Source organism: Sturnira hondurensis, unplaced genomic scaffold (assembly GCF_014824575.4).
Source record: "Sturnira hondurensis isolate 20B ecotype Veracruz unplaced genomic scaffold, ASM1482457v3 Scaffold0004474, whole genome shotgun sequence".
Lineage (NCBI taxonomy): Eukaryota > Metazoa > Chordata > Mammalia > Chiroptera > Phyllostomidae > Sturnira > Sturnira hondurensis.
The window spans coordinates 3,313,032-3,333,847 of NW_028077105.1; the positions used below are offsets into that span (position 1 = coordinate 3,313,032).

The 20,816-nt window shown below is 42.9% G+C and overlaps 1 protein-coding gene across 2 annotated transcripts in view; it reads left to right on the forward strand.

Annotated features, from left to right (window-relative positions):
* The window catches only part of MAP3K5 (mitogen-activated protein kinase kinase kinase 5), a 180,090-nt gene extending 160,075 nt beyond the window's left edge, over positions 1–20,015 (forward strand). For both annotated transcript variants that reach the window (XM_037045671.1, XM_037045670.1), the window contains 6 exons: positions 2,918–3,023; positions 11,348–11,591; positions 15,462–15,574; positions 16,384–16,493; positions 18,121–18,197; positions 19,064–20,015. In XM_037045671.1, coding sequence (XP_036901566.1) covers positions 2,918–3,023; positions 11,348–11,591; positions 15,462–15,574; positions 16,384–16,493; positions 18,121–18,197; positions 19,064–19,136 — 723 coding nt within the window. In that variant the 3' untranslated portion in view covers positions 19,137–20,015. The remainder of the gene's footprint in view (positions 1–2,917; positions 3,024–11,347; positions 11,592–15,461; positions 15,575–16,383; positions 16,494–18,120; positions 18,198–19,063) is intronic.
* Positions 20,016–20,816: the final 801 nt, after the last annotated feature.

Consider the following 20,816-nt stretch of genomic DNA (forward strand, 5'->3'; position numbering starts at 1 on the left):
ACAGTTAGAGCCTCAAATGATTCTTGATTTAAAACCAAATTATAATTCCTCCACGGCCAGTGATGTTCTCTTAGACTCTGTGAAGCCACCTGGTCTTTGGGCTACACTGTGAGTGGGGACGAGACTCCCAACTTGAATGAGGTCACGGGAAATGAAAACAACTGGCAAAGCCTGTCATTAATATTAAATGCTACAGGCACACACACACACACACACACACCCCCTCAGTCACGTGTTCACTCACTGCCCAGGATGGGAATGAACCCAGAGGAGGGGCCCTGTGTAATACACGTTTCATGACAAGCTATGAGGAGCAGGTCATGGTTACAGAGGACCTTTGTCCATCTTCCGTGTGACTCTGGAGAGAAACATTCTAATTTTCCAGATGTTATACCCAGTGTTAAGTAAGCAGGAAAGTCCTTTAAGAAATGAAGGTACCAGGACAGACTCATTCCCGTAGGATTTCCGAGAGCAAGTGAGCACCAGGCAGCGCTTGGCTTCCTCGGGAACAACTACTATGAGAACCCCTCTGACCTGTTCTCTCCTAACAGGGATTTTCATGAAGATGGAGCAGGAGCAGAACTTAGCAACTGGGACTCCAGTTGTTGGTGTGGGGTTGCAGCTCAGTCACCTCAAGATCTCTAGTCAGGCACCTGTCAGAAAACCAGCCTCTTTTCTTAGGGGCCAGTGTCAACCAACAGTCAGTGGAGTTAATCCAAATTTTAAATAAGCCCCTCCCAGCCTTATGATAAAGTTTATTTTTTAAAGGTAATGCATGCATATGCATGCAGTGGAATAATATCATTCACCCTTAAAAGGGAAGTTCTAACACATTACACTAAGTGAAATAAGCCAGTCACAAAAATACTGTATGATTCCAGTTAGGTGAGACACCTAGAGTAGCTATAATTCATGGGACAGGAAGTACAATGGTGGCTGCCAGGGGCTGGGGGCGGGCAGTGTGGAGTCATAATTAATGGGTACAGAGTTTCAGTTTTGCGAGGGGAACAGAGTTTTGGAGATGGACAGTGGTGTCACTATACTTGATGCCCCTGAACTGCACACTTACAAGTGGTTAAGATGATCAGTTTATGTTATGCTTATTTTACCACAGTTTTTAGAAAGGTAATGTGTATATCTATTTCAGTGTGTGCTGAGATGTGTGGAATATTACTAGTCACTTTAAAAACATACCCTCACGTGCAGTCAGCTGAGAAACTGGCGGCTGCACTTGCTGTTTCTAAGAACTAGCCACTTCTCAAAAGCATAGCCTTGACCTGCCCCACCCCGAGCTAAAGAAGGAACCGCCACCCAGGTTGTCAGTCCTCTCTCTGGAGGTAGTTGGGACCAGAGTATGCTGCCAGGGAGAGGGTGCTTCAGCTTGCTTCCTCGCGAGCTCTAGGCACCCTCCGACAGAGCTGAGCTGAGCGGTGAGAGTCACTGCAGAAGCAGGAAGCCATTCGTGAGGTTGACTCTCCAGAGGGTGATACTGTTGAGGGACCTGAGAGCAGTCAAGGTGTACAGGAGTCAAGCTTGGTACCTACCCCAGAAGTGGGCCAGCATCTACCCCTCAGAGGAGCAGGAGAGGGTGAGGAAGAAGATGCCCTCCTGCCCAGGAACCCCAGAATGGAAAGCCCTGGTGTCCCCCAGAGGAGGCTGGCATCCCACAAGTCTCTGAGTGGGTGGCCAGCTCCTTTTTGCTGGACCCACAGACCCCATCCCCCCTGAAGGCTTCTTGAAGGCCCAGCCCCTCCACACCCAGGCACTAACAGCACTCTGTCCCAGCCCCTCAGCACTCGCCCCCACCATTGGCCCCCCTACTTGCTCCACCTCGGGTCCTGGAAATTCCTCATTAAGGCCTCAGAGGGGGCGTCGTCAAGCAGAAGGGCAGCAATGGAAGGCAGGCTGGTCAGCTCCCAGGATTTGGAAGGCACAACTCCAGCCCACCCTAAGAACCTGTCTCCTAGGCTGGAGGCGAAGTCACAGCCACACCCAGGGCCCCTGGGCTGGCGCACCAACCTCGTGAGCTTCCTAGCCAAAGCTGGCTGTGGGAGTCTGAGTGTGCACAAAGAGAGAAAGAGGAGCCAGCCCTGGGCATCGCCAAAGTGCCTGATGCCTCAGGTGACGGGAGGCAGAATGTTCCATGCAGAAGTTACCCCTCATCCAGGAGCCTGGGTCCAGCCTGCTCCACAGAGGTCAAGACCCAGGGGACCCTCAAAAGCATCAGGACTTGGCAGTGGCACCCGATGCGCTGTTAAAGCAAACACAGCAGGGGTTGGGCATCTCCTGCACTGAGACCTGTGTAATATGTGCTCTCGGAAACCAAATACATACATACATACATACATGCCCTGACAACAAAGATTTTTTGATGTGAACAGCTTTTCTGGAATACTTGAACAGATTATTCTCCCGCTTACAGAGATGTGAAGAAGTGTGGGAAGGAAGTCCAGGCACGCACTGCACACTCACTGTCCCCTCCCCTGCTTTTCCACGTCACCGGAGTGTGCCGAAGCACTTGGTTGGGTTAGACGGCAGAGTGGTAATGTTTAGGGAAACTTACTTTTATCTAAAGTCCCTCCAACTGTTTCTGTACCTTTACCTCCTCAGCCATCTAATCTGCAGACATGGTGAAAGGTGGAAGCTGCGTGTTCTGAGTCCCGAAAGAGCACCCTTCCCATTTAACAGGAATGCCTTTCCTTTAAGGATGGGAACTCATTGGCTTACATGGGGTTCAGTGGACTTTAAATTGAAGTGGCAACTTTTCACTTGTTTTCTAGGTGACAAATTATTCACATCTCAAGGGGAAGAAAACTTTTTGTTATTTTGTTGATAGTCTGCCACCCAGATGCTTGCATCAGGTAAGTTATTTGCAATTAAAAATTAAAGTAGACTAAATGTCACTCTCTTCCTCCAGGTCAACAAAGTTCTTCGGAACCATAACATCAAGCCACACTGGATGTTCGCCTTAGACAGTATCATCCGGAAGGCGGTGCAGACAGCCATTACCATTCTGGTCCCAGGTCAGAAACACTTCATTACTTTGTACCTGTTTAGTGTTTTATATTTTATTTTTTTTTCTTTTTTTTAAAGATTTTATTTATTTATTTATTTATCTTTAGAGGGGAAGGAGAGAAGGAGAGAAACATCAATGTATGGTTGCCTTTTGTGCGTCCCCTGCTGGGAGTTGGCCTGCAGGGAACTGGCCTACAACCCAGGCATGTGCCCTGACTGGGAATCGAACCTCGATCCTCTGGTTCGCAGGCCCGCGCTCAATCCACTGAGCTACACCAGCCAGGGCTAGTGTTTTATATTTTAGATGAATGTTCATCTACTGTTTATGGTGGCTCCTTTCTGTGTTAGAGACCAGGTTAATGCGGTTAGCCTTTTTATTAATCTTTTCCAAGTCAACAAACAGCATTTATCCAGGGCATACAGTCTGAGCAATGGTCCAGCAAGCAAAATGTGGACGACAAGTGAGGAACATTTGCTTCCTTGTCTTGAAACAGCATGTTTGGATATGAAGAGAAAGGTAAACTGTACAGGTGACCCACGTACATACGCATTTCAATATACAGCTATCTGCACCCACAAAACATTCTTGTCTCATCTTTTACCAGTGGTTCCCAAACCTGCTGGTGCCTTGAGTGATATAAAGAGTTCTTTCTTTAGTATTACAGTTTTCCAAGCTCCATCACAGACTGAGTAAGAATCCGCTGGGGAGAAAGTCCGAGAATCTAATTTTAATCCCCCTCCCAGGTCATTTTGATACACAGCTAAGTTCAGAAATCTCTGGTCTAGACAGGTGGCAGCTATGTCTGCAGTGAGGTACAAATGGGCGATGTTGATGGACCAGGGACGAGGGGAATATTCACACTCTGAGGTGTTTTCCAAAGTGTTTTGACAGCCCTCTCACCATATATGTGTGTGTCTTTGTGTGTGTGCATACGTGTGTGTTGTGTTTGTATGTAGAGTTAGATACATAAATTAGAAACATGTCCTATTGTACTATTTTTACATATATTATAAAGCATTCTAAGGTAGAAATTTTAAAAGATAAATATAAATGACTTTAAAGTTTATAGGTTTAGGTTATTTGTAGATGGTTCTGCAAACTTCTAAGTCACCCTCAATACTTCAGAGTTGTAGAATTCCCTGTCTTCTCCCAGAATGCCTTGCCTGACTTGAGACAGAAGGCATCAGTGTCGCTCTTTATATTAAACATTATGAAATATTAATTTATCTCTTATGTAAGAAACATCTGTCGTACCTTTGAATTCTTGTGCCTTTGCCTTCTTCCAGTCTCGGTTTAAAAGACATCTCCTCAGAGAGTCCTGACCTACCACAAATTCTAAAGCAGGCTCCCTGGTATTCTCTCTCCTTAGAAATGTTTTTTCCCATTTGCAGCACTTGCCACAATCTGAAACTGCTGTTATTTTCTTGTCTACTGGCTGTTTCCCTCACCAGAGAGTGTGTCTGTGTTATTCTATTCGGTGCTGAGCATATTATGCAGCACAGTACCTGGAAGACAGTAGACTCATGACAAAGATTGGTTAAAACAGTAAGTAAATGGCTTTCATAAAGTTAGAACAAATTAGAACATAACTTAGAAAAAATCTAGAGAGGCTTTGAAACATAGGACTAGCGGTTAGATGGGTACCCAAGGACTATAAAGCTACCATAAAACTAATGTAGAACTCTGAGGAGGTCAACAGATACTCAGATGACCTGTCACTGGGGTAGCGTGGATATGCAGACTGTGCCACTGGAAGGGGCACCGGGTGAGAGGGGATGGGCGTGTGTCCGCAAGGGGTAGGTGCAGCCATGAGAGAAATGCAGTAGTTGCCTAGATTAAGAATGCCCGAATGAGAAAAGGAAAAATGGATTATATCTTAGAATAAGTTAAATAGCATATAAGGGTCCGTTAATCTAATTTAAAACACACACACACACTCCTTTCTTTTAAAACGGATGGTCTAAATGCAGTGGGTGTATCCAGGAACTGAAAAAAGAGCATCAGCGTAAAACTGGTGCGATCTGAATTTAGCTCATTTTACCTTCCTAGTTTTGACAAGTGTATCATAGTTACATAAGATGTATAAAAGGGTGGGAGGTATATGGGGCTTCTTCGTATAATCTTTGCAACTTTCCCATAAATCTCAAATTCTTCCAAAACCGAGTTTAAAGAGCACACTAATTATCACTCAGGTACACTGCTGTCGAGCTCAGGGAGGGCCAGTGGGGGTGCAGAGCAGCCTCCTCCCGTGTGTCCCCGTGACAGGCAGGCGCTGCCCCAGCCCATGTGTGGGACGAGGCACTTTCTTTATGAAAAGGGTTTGCTAAGTAGGAGTCTCAGGTGACAGTGGAAAGTACTGCTGGAAAGGATTTTTTAAGTGGAAATTTGAGAGGAGGATTAATTACATAAGGTACTTTTTCTCTCCCGCTCAGGACCAGGGAGGACGGGCTGCACTGTCTGCCGTTACAGGGCGATGGGCCTGGGTGGCAGGGTGGACTGATTCCAGGCACCTGTCGGGCCTGCCGGATTTCCACACGTCCCTAAGGGTTTCGTTACTCAGTAGGACTCAAGGGAGCTACGTTAAACATGCCTGTCTTCGTATTCTCCTGATAAAAATTCCTTTTGGGTGACCAACTACTACAATTAACCTACTAAATTTTGAAAGACATGCTGAAGAAAACAACAGATTTAAAAAGTGTGTCACTGCGACCACATACATTTCCTTGGCTCTGTGTATAGAGAGGACCCAGACTTTGGTTTCCAAATACCATTCCTTTTTTTTCTAACTTACAAATGTAATTAATTTTATTTACTTTTTATGTTTTTTAATTGTATTCTATTACAGTTGTCTCAATTTTCCCCCCTTCCCTCCTCCGCCCATCCTACCCGCCTCGCTCCCAAAGTCAATCCCCTCTCGGTTGTCCATGTCCACAGTCATTCACACAGGCTCTTCACCTGGTCCCTCCCCCTTCTTTCCACCGTTATCCCTCCCCTGTGGTCACCATCCCTTTAATAAAAGGAATCAGAGCTCCTTGGAGAAATGTTTGATCCCTGGAGCAGGGGAAATGCAAGATGAACCTGGAACATCTTGTGATGTCAAAAGCAAGGAAGCGCCCCCCAAAAGGAAGGATGGAGGCTTATTGAAAGGGCACCGGAGACAGCTTAAGGCATTCCCAAAAGTGTAAGCCTAAGCAGTTTGAGCAATAACATAATTATAGCATTGGATTGTAGCCCATGGAATAAACTAAATGTAATCCATGAGTCCATACTGCTCTAAGTAATTGAATAAATAAATATATGGAGAAGGAGGGCTAGGTCTTTGGTTTAGTAGAATTCCAATTAGTAAGAGTAAAAGGAATGAACTAGGCAAACACCACTGCAGTAGCGACTGCAAGCGAGAACCGTCAGTGGCTGCTGAGGTTGCTCGGCAGACGAGCAGTGAGAAACAGGGTATTTGAATGGTCTCAAAATACCTCCCCCAAGATACGTAGTCATTTCAAAGGGAAAACGGTGGATTTATAGTGGAGGGACCTGGCAGGTGTCTTCTTTACCCAACGATCAAGGTAAATTTCACGGTAATAAGCTACATCAGCCTCATGTGCCTTCCAGTATGATGCACTTAGAAGGGCGTAGCATCGCCTTTGTGCTTTTCTTGACAAAAATGCACAGCTTCAACCTAAATAGGGCACGACATTGGTGGACTGCAAATTACAGACATAATGCAAAATAATTGACCAGCACTGCTCTAAAGTGTAGAGGTCATGGGCGCTAAAGAAATACAAGGGAACCGTCACAGATTGGAAGAGACCTAGGAAACAGTGCTACTCAGTGTACTGTGAGATCCTGGGTCAGAAAAAGGCCATCAGTGGGAAAACTGGTGAAGTTCAAATGAGGTCTGTAGATCAGCTCATAGTATTGTATCTTTGTTAACTTCCTGGTTTTGGTAATAGTGTCAAAACTACGGAAGATGTTAAGTTTAGGGAAACTGCTAAAGGGCATATAGGAAGTCTCTGTACTATTTTTGCAACTTTTCTGTTATTTCTATTTCAAAACAAAAAGCAAAAAAAATTAAAAAGCTCAATCTTCTTCCAAGAAAAACAGCGAGAACAGTGTTCCCTTAAGAGTTTTTGCTCAGGCTGTTTTCTTACTTGTCATGAAGAACCAGCCTTAGATGACTGGCAGCATTAAGTATCTTTGCTACCCCTCAACTGCAGCCGGTGGGGGCGGGGGCCGGGGGCAGATGGAGACGTGCTGAGCTTGGAGACCATGTTGGCAGTGCTTAGGCAGAGAGAACTGATCATGTGGACATACTTCCTATAGTAACAATAATTTTAAAAACTGCTAAAGCACTTGATATTCCTACCAGTTGTTAAGCTGAATCAGTCATGTGCCCTATGTTGTGCTACCAGTTGTTAAGTTGAATCAGTCACATGCCCCGTGTTAAAGTAAAAGGCCCAGCATTCTGTACCATAGGAGGATCTTAAAGTGCAGGTATCATAACCCTGTGCACTGACAAGTGTTGCGATTTCATTTGGCATCAGAAATACCCTGTGTAAAAGCAGGTTGGTCTAGTTATTTTCCTGGGGGAAATAACCAGTTGGGTTGGAAGTGGGGAGGGAGGTGGGGACAGTATTGTTGTTTAATCCCGTCTTGCTGTTCTGAAAACATGCACCGGCTCTAGTTTCCCACACATGGGTGTGATCACTGTCCATGCATTGTAGGCCCCCCTGAGTCCCTGCCTTTCTCCCGACACTTGGCTCTCTCCCGACAGTCCATGCTGCTTTCCATTCTTCTCAGAGGCCTCTGGGCTACCATCTGAGCTTCTTCTCTCAAAGGCCTCTTCTCTTTCTCCACCAAGCCAAGGCTTTCCTCCCCTCCAGACCCTGTGTAGGCCCTTCTTCCTCAGCAAATCCATCAGTGAGTAAATCACCACGTGCTTTAATTATTGCAGATGTGCCTTATTGACCCCTTAGCACCCTTAATCCATGCACATGTGAATTATATAGTTAGGTGTACACTTGAGACCATCTAAGATACTTTGGCTGTATTAATTTATACTTATATTTTCATGTTACTTTTGTACAGGCTCATGGGGCTCTTTTGTATATCCACCCTAGTTTTCCTTTGGACTATTATGTCTGGGGACAAGGACCAGATACTCTATCTCATTTGGCTGTTTTACAGTGAAGTTGTGCTGTTTGATGGTGTGTCCCCAGGGAGTCGCCATGAAAGACCAGGATAACAGAGTATTACATGAGCTTACAATCTTCTACTTTCTTCAAATTGAGAGAATTTTTTAGTCATACATAAAATGATAATTTATGATAATTAAGGTGTGCAGAGTTAGGTGTATATTAGGGGATATTTAATATAATACTAAATATCATATTTTTTTCTCTCAAAACATTATAGCCAACGGGACAATAAAACTTTTTTAATTGTTTAAAAAATTTCAGATTAGAGACCATAAAAGGAATTTAAGAATCATTTAAAAAAAATTTAAAGGTCTAATCTTATGTTCTAATTTAACCTAGAGTTGTACTTCGTAAAATTATTTTTAAAGTAAAATAATTTTTTAGCCCTGGCTGGTGTGGCTCAGTGAATTGAATGCCAGACTGCAAAGCAAAGGGTTGCCAGTTCGATTCCCAGTCAGGGCACATGCCTGGGTTGTGGGCCAGGTGCCCAGTAGGGGGTGCACAAGAGGTGACTACACATTGATGTTTCCCTCCCTCTCTTTCTCCTGACCCTTCCCCTCTCTCTAAAAATACATAAAAACATCTTTTAAGAAGTTAAGTAAAATTTTTTATTCCTTTGTTCCCTTCTAAATACAAATAATCCTAATAGAATAACTATTCCATTCTGCCAACATTTTCTGAGAGACTAATTTGTCTTAGCCCCCATACTAGATGCTGGGTTTCCAAAGTAAAACACCTGGTTTTCAGTCACTCCTACTGTAGATTTACTAAAATGAAATTTTGGAAAGAGAAAATTCAATAATTAAGAAGGCAGAGTAGAGGTGGAGCTTGGTTAACGTTAAATGGTGAAAGGCAGGGATGTGGGGAAATTGAAACCCTTATGCACTGTGAGTGGGATTATCAGATGGTGGGGCACTATGGAAACCTGTAGTGGCTCCTCAAAAACTTGGAAGCAGACTTACCATATGGTCCAGCAATTACTGTTCAGAGTATATAGCCAAAAGAATTGAAAACAGGATGTCAAAGTGTTCTGTGTACACCCAAGTTCATAGCAGCATTATTCACAGTAGCCAAGAGCTAGGAGCAATGTAAGTGTCCATTGACAGGTGAATGGATAAAGAAGATGTGGTACATCCATACAGTGGAATATTACTCAGCCGTGAAAGGAAGGAAATCCTGACACACACTACGACATGGTGAACCTTAAGGACATTATGCTGAGTGAAATAAGCCTATCTCAAAAGGACAAATACTGTCTGATTCTACTTATACGAGGAATCTATAGTAGCCATATTTATAGAAACAAAGTAGAATGGTGGTTGACAAGGACAGAGAGGGGAGGGGAAGGGAGTTATTGAATGAGTATAGAGTTTCAGTTTTATAAGATAAAAAAGTTCTGGAGATTGGCTGAACAACAGTATGCAGATACCTAACACTGGAATTTGTTCACACAGAAATAGTGAAAATGATCGATTTTATGTCATGCACTTTTTACCCATCCCCCCAAATTTTTTTTTAATAAAAAGAGATAAAGGGAGTCAGAGTTGGCACATAAGCTTGGCCCTAAGAAGGGCACTCCTACATGTTCTTATGAAAAAAGACGACTTCCTCTTTTGGTTGTTGAATTTGAAGTGCCTGCCCAACAGGACTGTCAAGGAGGTATTGGATGTAATAGGACCTGGGCTAGAAATATAGTTAGTTATTCTCACATTACAAGTATTTAACCTTCATAGATTTTAATGAGGTCACCCATAAGAGTAACTGGAAACATAACAAAGTGAAGGGTAGAATTTCAGGTTCCAGCCTTTAAAGACAGGTAGTAGGCAGAAAGGCTCTGAAGCAGAGAAGCAGCAGCCAGACACCTAGAGAAAGGCGCTGTGCACAGTAAGGTAGGGAAAGAGTTTCTTAGAGGGCTGGGCAACGACTGGGCCTTCCGTTGCCTTGCCAGAGTGGCTCCCTCTGGAGCCCTGCCCTGCACCACGGGTTCTTCATCTGTGGTGCCTGGGCTCTCAGGACAGGCCGCAGGGTGTCTGAGCCCTCAGGGGATCTAGGCAGAGTGTGTACGAATGTGCTTTTCTCCGGGGAGAATGTCCATGGCTTCCGTAGATTCTCCGTGGGTCTGCGATCCAGTACAAGGTCCTGTGCCCTTGGGAGGACCTGTGCCATAGGGAGTCAAGATCCCGTGTTGCTGCTTTTCTAATTTCATTTAAATTATGAATGTCATTTATTTTCTGGAACATGTGACAACCTAATCACGATTTATCATTTCTTTCTATGGGGAGATAGATAGCATCCAAGTTCTGAAGTGCCATGAAGTGAACTCATGTCATAGTAGTATGTTTAAGTTGAGGAGTTGTAACTTTTGCATTTTAAATAATGATGGTTAGTCAACAGGTAGGACACACACCAAAACCCAGCCTGCTAGTCAAAAACAGTCTCACTAAAGTGAACGGAAGCCCATGCGCCATTTCAGTGGCTCCTCCCCTCCTCTTACATTTTCACTGTTAGAGGCAAAAAGCATTCCGTGTACTTACTTTTGTTTAGAGAATCTCTGTATCTGTTTCCTCATTTCGGAGTTAATAATTGCCAGGTATTATATAATCTAAAAAAATTACGTATGCCTGAATAAACAAACTTTTATATCCTTAACAAGTTTTTATATACTGTATTTTTGGACCATAAGGTGCACCTAGGTTTTAGAGGAGGAAAATAGGAAAAAAAATTTTGAAGCAAAAAGTGTGGTAAAATATTCAATAACATAAATAACATAATATTTCACCAATGTAAATGTACACAACTCAACAGCAGCATTAACAGCCATTATTTCTCCCAAATGGGCGTGAGGGGGCCTTATAGTCCAAAAAATATGGTAATTGCATTTCTGACTCTAGCATTTATCTTATGTCCAGGGGGAACATTTCTTCTGTTTGAATTAGATCATTAAGTTTATATACCTACTGAATTTTGCACATTCACTGGCAGAACAAACTGAATTAATGCACAGAAATCATCCCCACTTTTGGAAAAGCAGTTTGGAATACGAATCTTATCGACAGCAGGGTAGATGACATTCGTGACTTAATTAAGGCACCCAGTCGTGTTTCATTAACACCGTTGTTGATGTTATGCTTGGCAGAACTGAGGCCGCATTTCGGCCTTGCATCTGAGAGCGATACCGCAGACCAGGAAGACTTGGATGCAGAAGATGACCATGAGGAACAGCCTTTGAATCGAATCGTCCGAAGTCCTCGTGCCATCATTGAAGATGCTGTGGCTACCTCGGGAGTGAGCACGCTCAGTTCCACTGTTTCCCACAATTCCCAGAGTGCTCACCGATCACTGAATGTACAGCTTGGAAGAATGAAAATAGAAACAAACAGGTAAGTCCTATTCTGACATGGGTAGGTTTCTTTTTTCTGACTGTCTTATAAGTGCCTATGTTTTGGGTCTCTTTTCAAGTTTGGTCTATAGAAAATACAAAATACATTTACCCCATTTAAAGTCTTCGTAAAAAAAAGAGAGAGACAGAGACATTTATGTTAGTTTCTTCAGTCAAATACATTGTCTGTTTCTACGTTTCACACCTCAGCACCTTTTGCTTGATCGCTGCTTTCCGTCCAAGTGCACCGAGGCTGTGCGCCGGAGCCGCTTCATTGTAACCCCTTAGACACAGACTCAGAGCTGTGTGTGCCGTGGGACAGAACAAGAGCCTGCATTCTCGAAGCCTGTGATTGGGAATATCAGGTTCTTTCAGGGGAGGAAGCTCTGTGTTCTTGAGGAGATAAAACTATGGTTCACATTTTAGAACCTTCAAACGATGAGCTAGTGACCATTTATGATTCAGTTTTATTTTTAATACACTGTATCATATCTGGAGTTTAATTTTTCTATGAGAGCGAGGTAATGTACCAACTTACACAGTCAGGTTATTAAGTGAAGAGTAAATATTTCCTGTTCTTCACAGACGTTGGCACAGTTCAAGGTCTGAATCTGCGTGATTTACAGCTTCCTGTGCTACAGTTGACATGTGGGCAACTGACTTTATGACTCTGGGTTTGCAGTGAAAACTTTATTTTTTTGGAGTAAATCCATAAAAGTTGTTCAAATATTTAGAAACCTTAGTTGGAAATTCTAATTGTTCACCAGGGAGGTAAAATATTTACTTCTAGTCATAAGTTGAGGTATCTAAGATTAAATTTGAATGCAAAGCTTCATTTAAGTAGTGCAAAGCTCATCCTGTACTGAAGAATATGAATTTTGGTTGCATGGGTCAGTGTCGCCATACGCATCTCCCGTGGTTTGCACACACACGTCTTTCCAAGTAGAGGGAAAGCGACTTTCTGACTTCCAGATCCCAGTCTTGCCCTTTGAAAGCCAGCTCTTAACTTGCCATCTCTGCTGCTCAGCAGAAAGGAATTTGAGTCTTTTCTCCTTTGAGATGTCCATCTAAATCTTGGTGTCCCTCATTTCCTCTCTTCTTGAGTAGCAGTCCAGTTACGACCCTCCATCCATTACAGTAGGCCTTAGCTTCAGTCACTTCCCTTGAGTGGACTCTCTGTCGTCCGACCCTGAGTGGAGTTGGTTTTTATACCCTCTCTGGTCTCTGGAGGTGAAAGTTCACTCCTTACTGTTTTGATTCACCCCACCCCACTTTGCCCATGGCTTCCCGTCAGAATTATACAGACACTAAATGCACTTTATTTACCCATGAGCGGGTATGTTTGCTTCTCTGGCCCTAAAACCCTCTGTGTCTACACACCCTGGCTTGTGTCAACAGAACCCACCTCTCCTAAATTAAATACGGCCTTTTCCTTCTCTCCTTAGCCCATCTGAGTTACTGTCTCACCACCCTGTGCCCGCCCTCTGTCCTCCATGCTTGCCCCACCTGCAGTCCCCAAGGGCTGCTCCCAGCGGCCGCTTTCGAGTCCTCGCACCGTTTTCTGAGGGTGTCAGCCAGCTGAGCACCTGCTTCCCTCACCTTCCTGTCTCTGTTGAACAGACTAGGATTGGCCACATTTTTTATTACAATAGCACACAGTTGCATTTTTCACAAAAGCTCACAGGTTTGTGCATTTTGCCTAAGTCTATGAAATCTAAATTTCACGAATTACCAGCCTCCTTTTCCTTTCTCCAGGAGGACCTCCCACAGCTTCTCCATTAGTCCCAGAAAGTGGGACGAGGCGCGACACTCATTTCACACACGATTTAGAGAAAGGGCAGCTGCTTTAGCACACGGGCTAAGCAGTGGGAATAAGGGACTGGCTGTGTCTGCACTGATCTTTCTAATTTTCGGTGAATAATACTTGATATATTGAAGTACACTTTTTGCAAGGTAAACTTAGAAAAAGAGTTAGTGTGTTTTTAGGAAAGGTTCTAGCCTCATATTGGAAATGTTAAGCTTATATTTAGGACAGTGATTTTCAACCTTTTTCATTTCATGGCACATGTAAAGTAATTACCAAAATTCTGTGGCACACCAAAAAAATTTTTTTTGCCGATCTGACAAAAGTAATAGGTATAATTTCAATTCATTCTCACCAGACAGCTATTGTGTTGCCTGTTGTCATTTTTTAATTTGTCAGTCTAAGGGAATTGGTCAGTGCCCCTGACTAAATAGTCAGGAATTGCATGTTTTAAAAATTCTTGCAGTTCACCAGTTGAAAATCGCTGATTTAGCCCTGGCTGGTATAGCTCAGTGGATTGAGCACTGGCCTGCGAATCAGAGGATCGTGGTTCGATTCCCAGTCAGGGCACATGCCTGGGTTGCAGGCCAGTTCCCTGCAGGCCAACTCCCAGCAGGGGACGCACGAAAGGCAACCATACATTGATGTTTCTCTCCCTCTCTCCTTCCCTTCCCCTGTAAAGATAAATAAATAAAATCTTAAAAAAGAAAAAAGAAAATCACTGATTTAGAATAATTACCAAAGAAAGTAATCAGGTTTATCCAGCTCATGATTATTAGGTCATCAATAATAATACTAAATGAGAAAATAAAAAAATGGCTTTAGAATGTATGTTTTACTTACATTTAAGTGTATGCTTACACAAAATGTTTAAGGTAATTCACCTCACACAAGAAGCTAGGACAATAATGCAGTTAGTTAAAACCTTATTCAGAAGGAGCTGAATAGTTACCTGATTTTCTATCCGGAATTATTCACCCCCACCCAAGTTAAAAAATTGACCTCAGGGCAGATCCTTGCCAAACTTCTGGAATAGGGAGGCAGGCAAGTGCCTTGGGTTTCTAAGGATATTCCTAGTAGTACTGAAGACAAAGTAAAAATAAAACTAATAGAATGGATACGTCCTTAAAATAAATATTTTTGAGAGATGGACTTGGGACAAATAAGATAACCTGTCAGTATTTTGCTTCCAATGTTAGTTTCTGGCTTTTAAAGATAAAAAGAATTTAATACAGTCTAGATTTGCATAAGTTAAATTCTGGAAAGTTCCACAGTGTTCTTTGAGAAAACAATAAAACTATGCCATTACTATTCTGTACATGTAGATTAGCAAGGAAGACAAAAATATGTACTAGACCAAATAGCTGCCAAGTTAAAATTCATACTGAGCTTGCTATCCATTTATCTGAATATCATTCCTATAGGAATAGACGAAAATCTCCCTTAATCCTCGGCTTCCCTCTTGCGTTCAGTCCTTTAATCCGCCTAATCGTGCACTGCTTACCGTAGTTGTCTAATTTAAACGACCTGTCTTCCTCAGACCCGCTCTGGCGGCCTCTCCAGCTTTCCTTTTGTCTTGCCTCTGCCGCCTGCGCCACAGGGACCCTCTCTCCTGCCGGAGAGCCACCCGCCTCTGTGTCCTGTAGGGGCGGGGCCGGAGCTGGGGTCCGGGAAGGAGCTCCTGAGCCCTGCAGGGGGCTCTTTTCCAGGGCCTGAGGCTGCATCTAGGAACAGAGTAGCTCTTACTAAAGGCCGGCAGGTCAGCTACTTTGTCCCATTTAAAGCTCACAGTAATTCTTTCAGGAAGTTTTCCTTTTACCTTTTTTTCAGATGAGAAAACTAAAGCCGAGACAGTGTGTAAAAGTAATTTGTCAGAGTTAGGTAGGCAGTACAAGGCCGAACCAAGATAACTCAGAACTCACTGCAGACCTGCTGGCTTGGAACCTGAACTTCACTGAAACCCCAGGATGCCCGGACTCAGTGTCCTTTGAGAAGCCCAGGTCTAGAAGGTTACTCCTGCCGCTCCACCTTTAGTATCTTGTCAACCGATACACTTTTCTTCTGCAGGTTACTGGAAGCATTGATTCAGAAAGAGAAAGAATTACAAGCACTCCTTCGTCATGCTATTGAAGAAAAAGACCAAGAAATTAAACACCTGAAGCTTAAGTCCCAACCAATAGGTGAATAAGCAGAAGACTTTAAAACTGTTCAACCAGGCTGCTACAGAAAGCTGAGAAAGCCAACAGGCAGTTTGGTTTCATGGCTCGATTGGCATCTGGTACTTGTACCACAAGTATACACAAACAAATTGCTTTTTAAAAATATCCAACTCTTTTTTCTGTTTGTTTTTTTTCCTGTTTATATATATATATTTCTTTTTTGTCTTTTAAAATACCCAACTTTTAATGTAGCAAACCATCATTTTTATAAGGGCAGTAAAAATAAGATGCTTCATAGTCATCTTTTCCTAAGATTAAATATTATCGAGGTAAATAGGGCTCTCCACTTTTATGTCTTTATTTCTTTGTAAAGATTTCACAAATGAGATTACTGGAATAAAATTATACTGTTTGTCACTCTTGCATTTGTATTGTGTGTATTCTAGGTTTCTTTTCATATTATGGCAAATAGTAGAAAGAGATTATTATAATTATCTGGTTCTCTGCTAATTACACTGGTCTTTGTTGTATGAAAAACACAGTATAATTTTACTACACCAAGTTTATTCTAAGAAACTATAAAATTAAAATGAAAGTAAAAGGTGGAAGTATCATTACATTACTGCTTCTGACTTTCCATTTACTAGCAGATTAAGCCGTCTTTAAGCATTTTATTTATAGTTCATACTGACCATCTTAATTGTTTCTATTAATTTTTGGAGCAAAATCTTTTAAAGCATTAATAAATGTCTATTGACTGGGGGGGGTCTCAGAGGACCTCTCGTAGGTGAAGCTAAGAACTGCCTCCCCTCCCCCCATTTCTCTTCTAGGTGTTCCTGGATTGCCTGAGCGTCACTCATCTCCTGGCACAAGTACCAAAGATTCTGAACTTACCGACTGGCTCAGAGACAGCGGAGCTGATGAAGACACTGTCAGTCAGGTAAAGACAACAGCCTGGGGGCACGAGTTCTTTCACTTCCCGGTGGTGAGTGCCCACTTTCACAGACTAGGGTAGGCAGACGACCATCAGGTAATTTCCCAGGTAAAAGTGTATGCCCTTCCAAATTCTGTGAAGGCAAGTTCCTCAGGTGTTAGGAGACAGAGGGAGGGACAGGTTGGGGAGGGTCCCTGGAGGAGGTGGTGGATGAGCTGAAGCCTCAAGGAAGGTGCAGGAATAAACCAGGCCACCTGAAGGTCTGTTCTGGGTGGGCAGACAAGGAAGGGAGACCTTTCCAACATCGCGGTGCAGATGGTGCAGACGGTGCAGACAGCCATCTTTGTGGCCCAGGACTGCTGGGCATTTTTATGTTTTCGAATTGAAAGTAAGAGTAGAAAAAGCAAGACAGCACTAAACGCAAATGGTTTTCTGTTTCTGATTCTTTAAAAGTTTGTTAACTTTTAAGTTCTCTTGCGAGATTGTTAGACTCCACTGGCTCTTTAAAATAGGTCCAGTTAGTGAACTTACAGCAAGAACACTTTGTATACAAACCGTACTGTGTCTATAATACCCTAAGTCCTCTCTGTGCCTTACAGACTTTTGTAATCAGCATGCATAGCATGTGTTTACGTTTAAGATTACACATAGGTGCACACGTGTATACACAGTTAGAGGTTATTTTTTGTTATAGAAAGGTCCTCAATACAGCATTACACGGATTTCAGTTTCACATTCAAATTTAAAAATAACTTCGTAAATATAAAATTATAAATTTCAGTTTTACATTTAAAATTTACAAGTAAGAATAAAGATGTCTTTTCTTTTGACTTGATTATTTATTGGGCCACTGATATGTAGGGTCTCCTTAGAAATCTGTATGTAACAAGTGACTACTACTACATTTAAACAGTCTTGCCTATGGAAAATAATGCATGTGATCAAATTCTCCAAAATATCTCTTGAACTGAGACTCCAATCACAATTAAGGAGTAACTCATAATCCTTTAATCATTGCCCCTTTTTTGGAATTAAAATTAAAAGCTTCAGTTTAGATTCAGGACTCTGATTTTCTAATAATTATTTGAAAGCCCTTTTTATGAAGTATGAAGGACACATGAACTAAGACGGGGGGGTGGAGGTGGGAGGGGGGTGGGGAGCACTGGTGGGGGCAGGGCTGGGAATACAAGAAAGAAAACTGTGCTTGAACAAAAGTTAAAGAAAAAAAAAAGAAAGTCCTTTTTATGAGGTATGAAAAATAAGTTCAGAAATTAAGTGTCAGGAACACTTCTTATCTGCTTGAGAAAGCCAGAGAGCACCAAACCTTGTGAAGACGAACATCACGTTAAGTGTGGCAGATGCGGTTGCGAGCGAGTCCTGCCTGCTCACTAGAGGACCATTTGGAAACTCTGTGTTGCTCAGACTCCCTATGCGTTTGGAAGTCATGGGTGTATCTCTTAGAAATTATTTTTTTAGTAGGGGGGACCTAGTTCCCTAGTAACTAGAGAAAATTATGTTTTTAATAGGTTTAGATTCATTTTTAATTATTGTCAATGTTTACATTGTGGATGGAGTTTGCTATTAAAGGTATATAAAACTTCTAACTTGTATGCATATTTTACTTTCTCCACAGTTTTTGGCTGAGGATTACTCACTAATGGATGTTCTCTACTATGTTACACGGGATGACTTGAAATGCCTGAGGCTAAGGTACCACTTTTGTTTCTGTTCAGTTGTCACGAAGGCAGGAGCACTGGGCTGAGATCCAGCAGTCCAGGCTCCTTGGCTGGGTGCTCAGTGCACTGAGGCCGGCCTGGACAGGGCACATGCCTGGGTTGCAGGCCAGGTCCCCAGCTGGGGTCTGCGAGAGGCTACCGATTGATGTTTCTCCTGCATACTGGTGTTTCTCTCCCACTCTCCCTCCCCTCTCTGAAAATAAATATCTTTTTAAAAAATAGAAGTTTGGGTCCCTGCCTGGCTGGGCCCCTGAGCAGCCGTAACCGGCTCAGCAGTCCTGGCCAACCCCTCTGGTTCTCAGCTGCTCTGAGTAAACCGAGTCAGTTGGAGCAAACTATTATTGAGAACTCTAATAACCAATATTCCCATATTAGTCAATGCAAATCAACTGGAATAATACTTTTGGCATTATATCAGACTAAGACCATGAAGTTATTCTAAAGCTGCCTTAAATAAATGTCCTAATTTCAAACAAATTGTGCCATACTTGGAATTAGGTTGGGGTACTAATTCATCATCAGAATACCTGGTATAACATGATACAGTTTCCTATAATAATTTTTTTCCACCAGGCCAAGCATATACATAACTTTTTCACGCTGGCTTCTATAAAGACATTTCAGAAGTGCTGAAAATCTTTTTTTGCTTCGGGACCTGGTAGATTGTGGGAGTGGGAAGGCAAGGCAGGAGGGGTGATGAGGAGGGGTACACCAAAAGAACACAGAATGACTAAGACGACTTCGGCGTCCTCACGTTCTGACCCCAGCAGTCATTTTCTGTTTCAAGAGCAGTGCTTCGAATGCAGCGTCCCCTTCACCGTGTTCTTGTGTCTTCAACAGGGGAGGGATGCTCTGCACCCTGTGGAAGGCCATCATGGACTTTCGAGACAGACAGACAGACAAACAGACTTGACCGTCGCTCAGTTTGTTCCCAGCCTTCCCTGGGGGTTCTAACAGCTAACCCGGAACTGATCGTAAGGGAAGAAGAATCCAAAGGAGAGGAGAAAGAAGCTGCACTTTAATCCAGTATTTGTTTACTTGTGTTAAAAAAAATAGACAAGGTACACTGAAACTTCTAGATGCTTCTATTTCTATAATTCATAAGGACTGTTTGTAAAGACTCTCAAAATAATCCCCAATACTAGGTAGGGTATTGGGGATTATTTTACTCTAAACATTGTAATGGAAATATTTTGAACTCAGCAGCTACTGTGCTTCAGCCAAATGTTTGTTTCACACGAACCAGATGTAACATTTCACGTAATTGCACGTCACTGGGACAAAACAAAAATGTGACCCCTGCATTTCAGGCCTTTGTGTGTGTGTGATGCTCCCTGACAATCTGAGTAGAAATGCATAGTTTCGATTATTGTATAGTTTGTCTTTTAAATATGCAGAATCTGAGAGCAATGGTTCTTACTTACCTGTGTTAATTGTAATATTGACTATATTTTGTAACTTAAGTTTCTCGCCTAGAGTACGTTGGTCCGAGTCCTTTTCGTTACTACTGAACTGTACCAGTTGCACATGCCCGAGTCAGAGTAAAGTCAGCTTGTTCTAAAGCTATCCACTGTGTCACATTTGCTCTGAAAAGGACAAAGGACTCCACCTGCGGTTCTGATAAATTCTAAAGAATTCTCATTTTGTTTTGACAAACTAGCTATATTACCGTGTCAAAATTCTAGTTGTTTATTCAGCTATAACGTTAAAAAGAATCTGTCTTCTATCCAAGTAATAGAAGAACAACTGATACCCAAGTCCTTCCTCAGGGCAACCGAGTGGCAAGAAAGAGGGCAAAGGAAGAAGAAAATAAAAGAAAGTCAGCGCATTGTCCTCAGGGCCCCGAGTGACCTTGGGTGACGGCTGTGCATCTCCGAGGGCCGGCAAGAACACCCCCCAGAGAACACTGCATTTCCTGTCGCCTCAGTTGTAGTTCTCATGTTAAGGGAAGCATTTGAAGCTGAGTATTATATTTTATAAGCCTGCCCACATTAATAGGATAAAGTCTGGAGTTCCTAGAGGGATCAGTGAGATACAGTTTCTTGAATATAGAGGATACTTTATTATGCAAGATAGAAAGAACCCAGACCCGTGCGCTGCCCCATGTGTAACTGTGCTTGATGAAACAGGAGCCATCTTTCTCTCTATGTGAAAACCGGGCACGTTATGTTGTATGGCGTCGGATTATCCAGAAAGGTCTCACCAGTACTTTGCCATTTGATATTGGCAACAGCATAGCTGCATCTGTTTGTTTTGTTTTGACTTCCCAGTCCTGAGGGGAAATTTCAAAGGGGGCAAAGTGTACATTAAATGGCGTGTCATTTCACTCATACCAAAATATGAGGTCACTTCTTCGTTAAGCCACAGTTCGTCTCCCCAGTACTTACGGTTCAGTGCTTCTTTTAGACTGTGTGCAGCATCAAGCTACCCATGTCTGATGAACTCTTGAATGACAGTCTTTCGGGGGGACCCTCACCCTGTACTGTCCTTGTGACCAGGTGTCCCTGTGTCCCTGCATCGTTCGTAACGCTTCCCGGGCAGCACTCTGGGTCTGCGTCACAGAAGAAGGCAGTTCCATTAGGGCCCAAGTTTC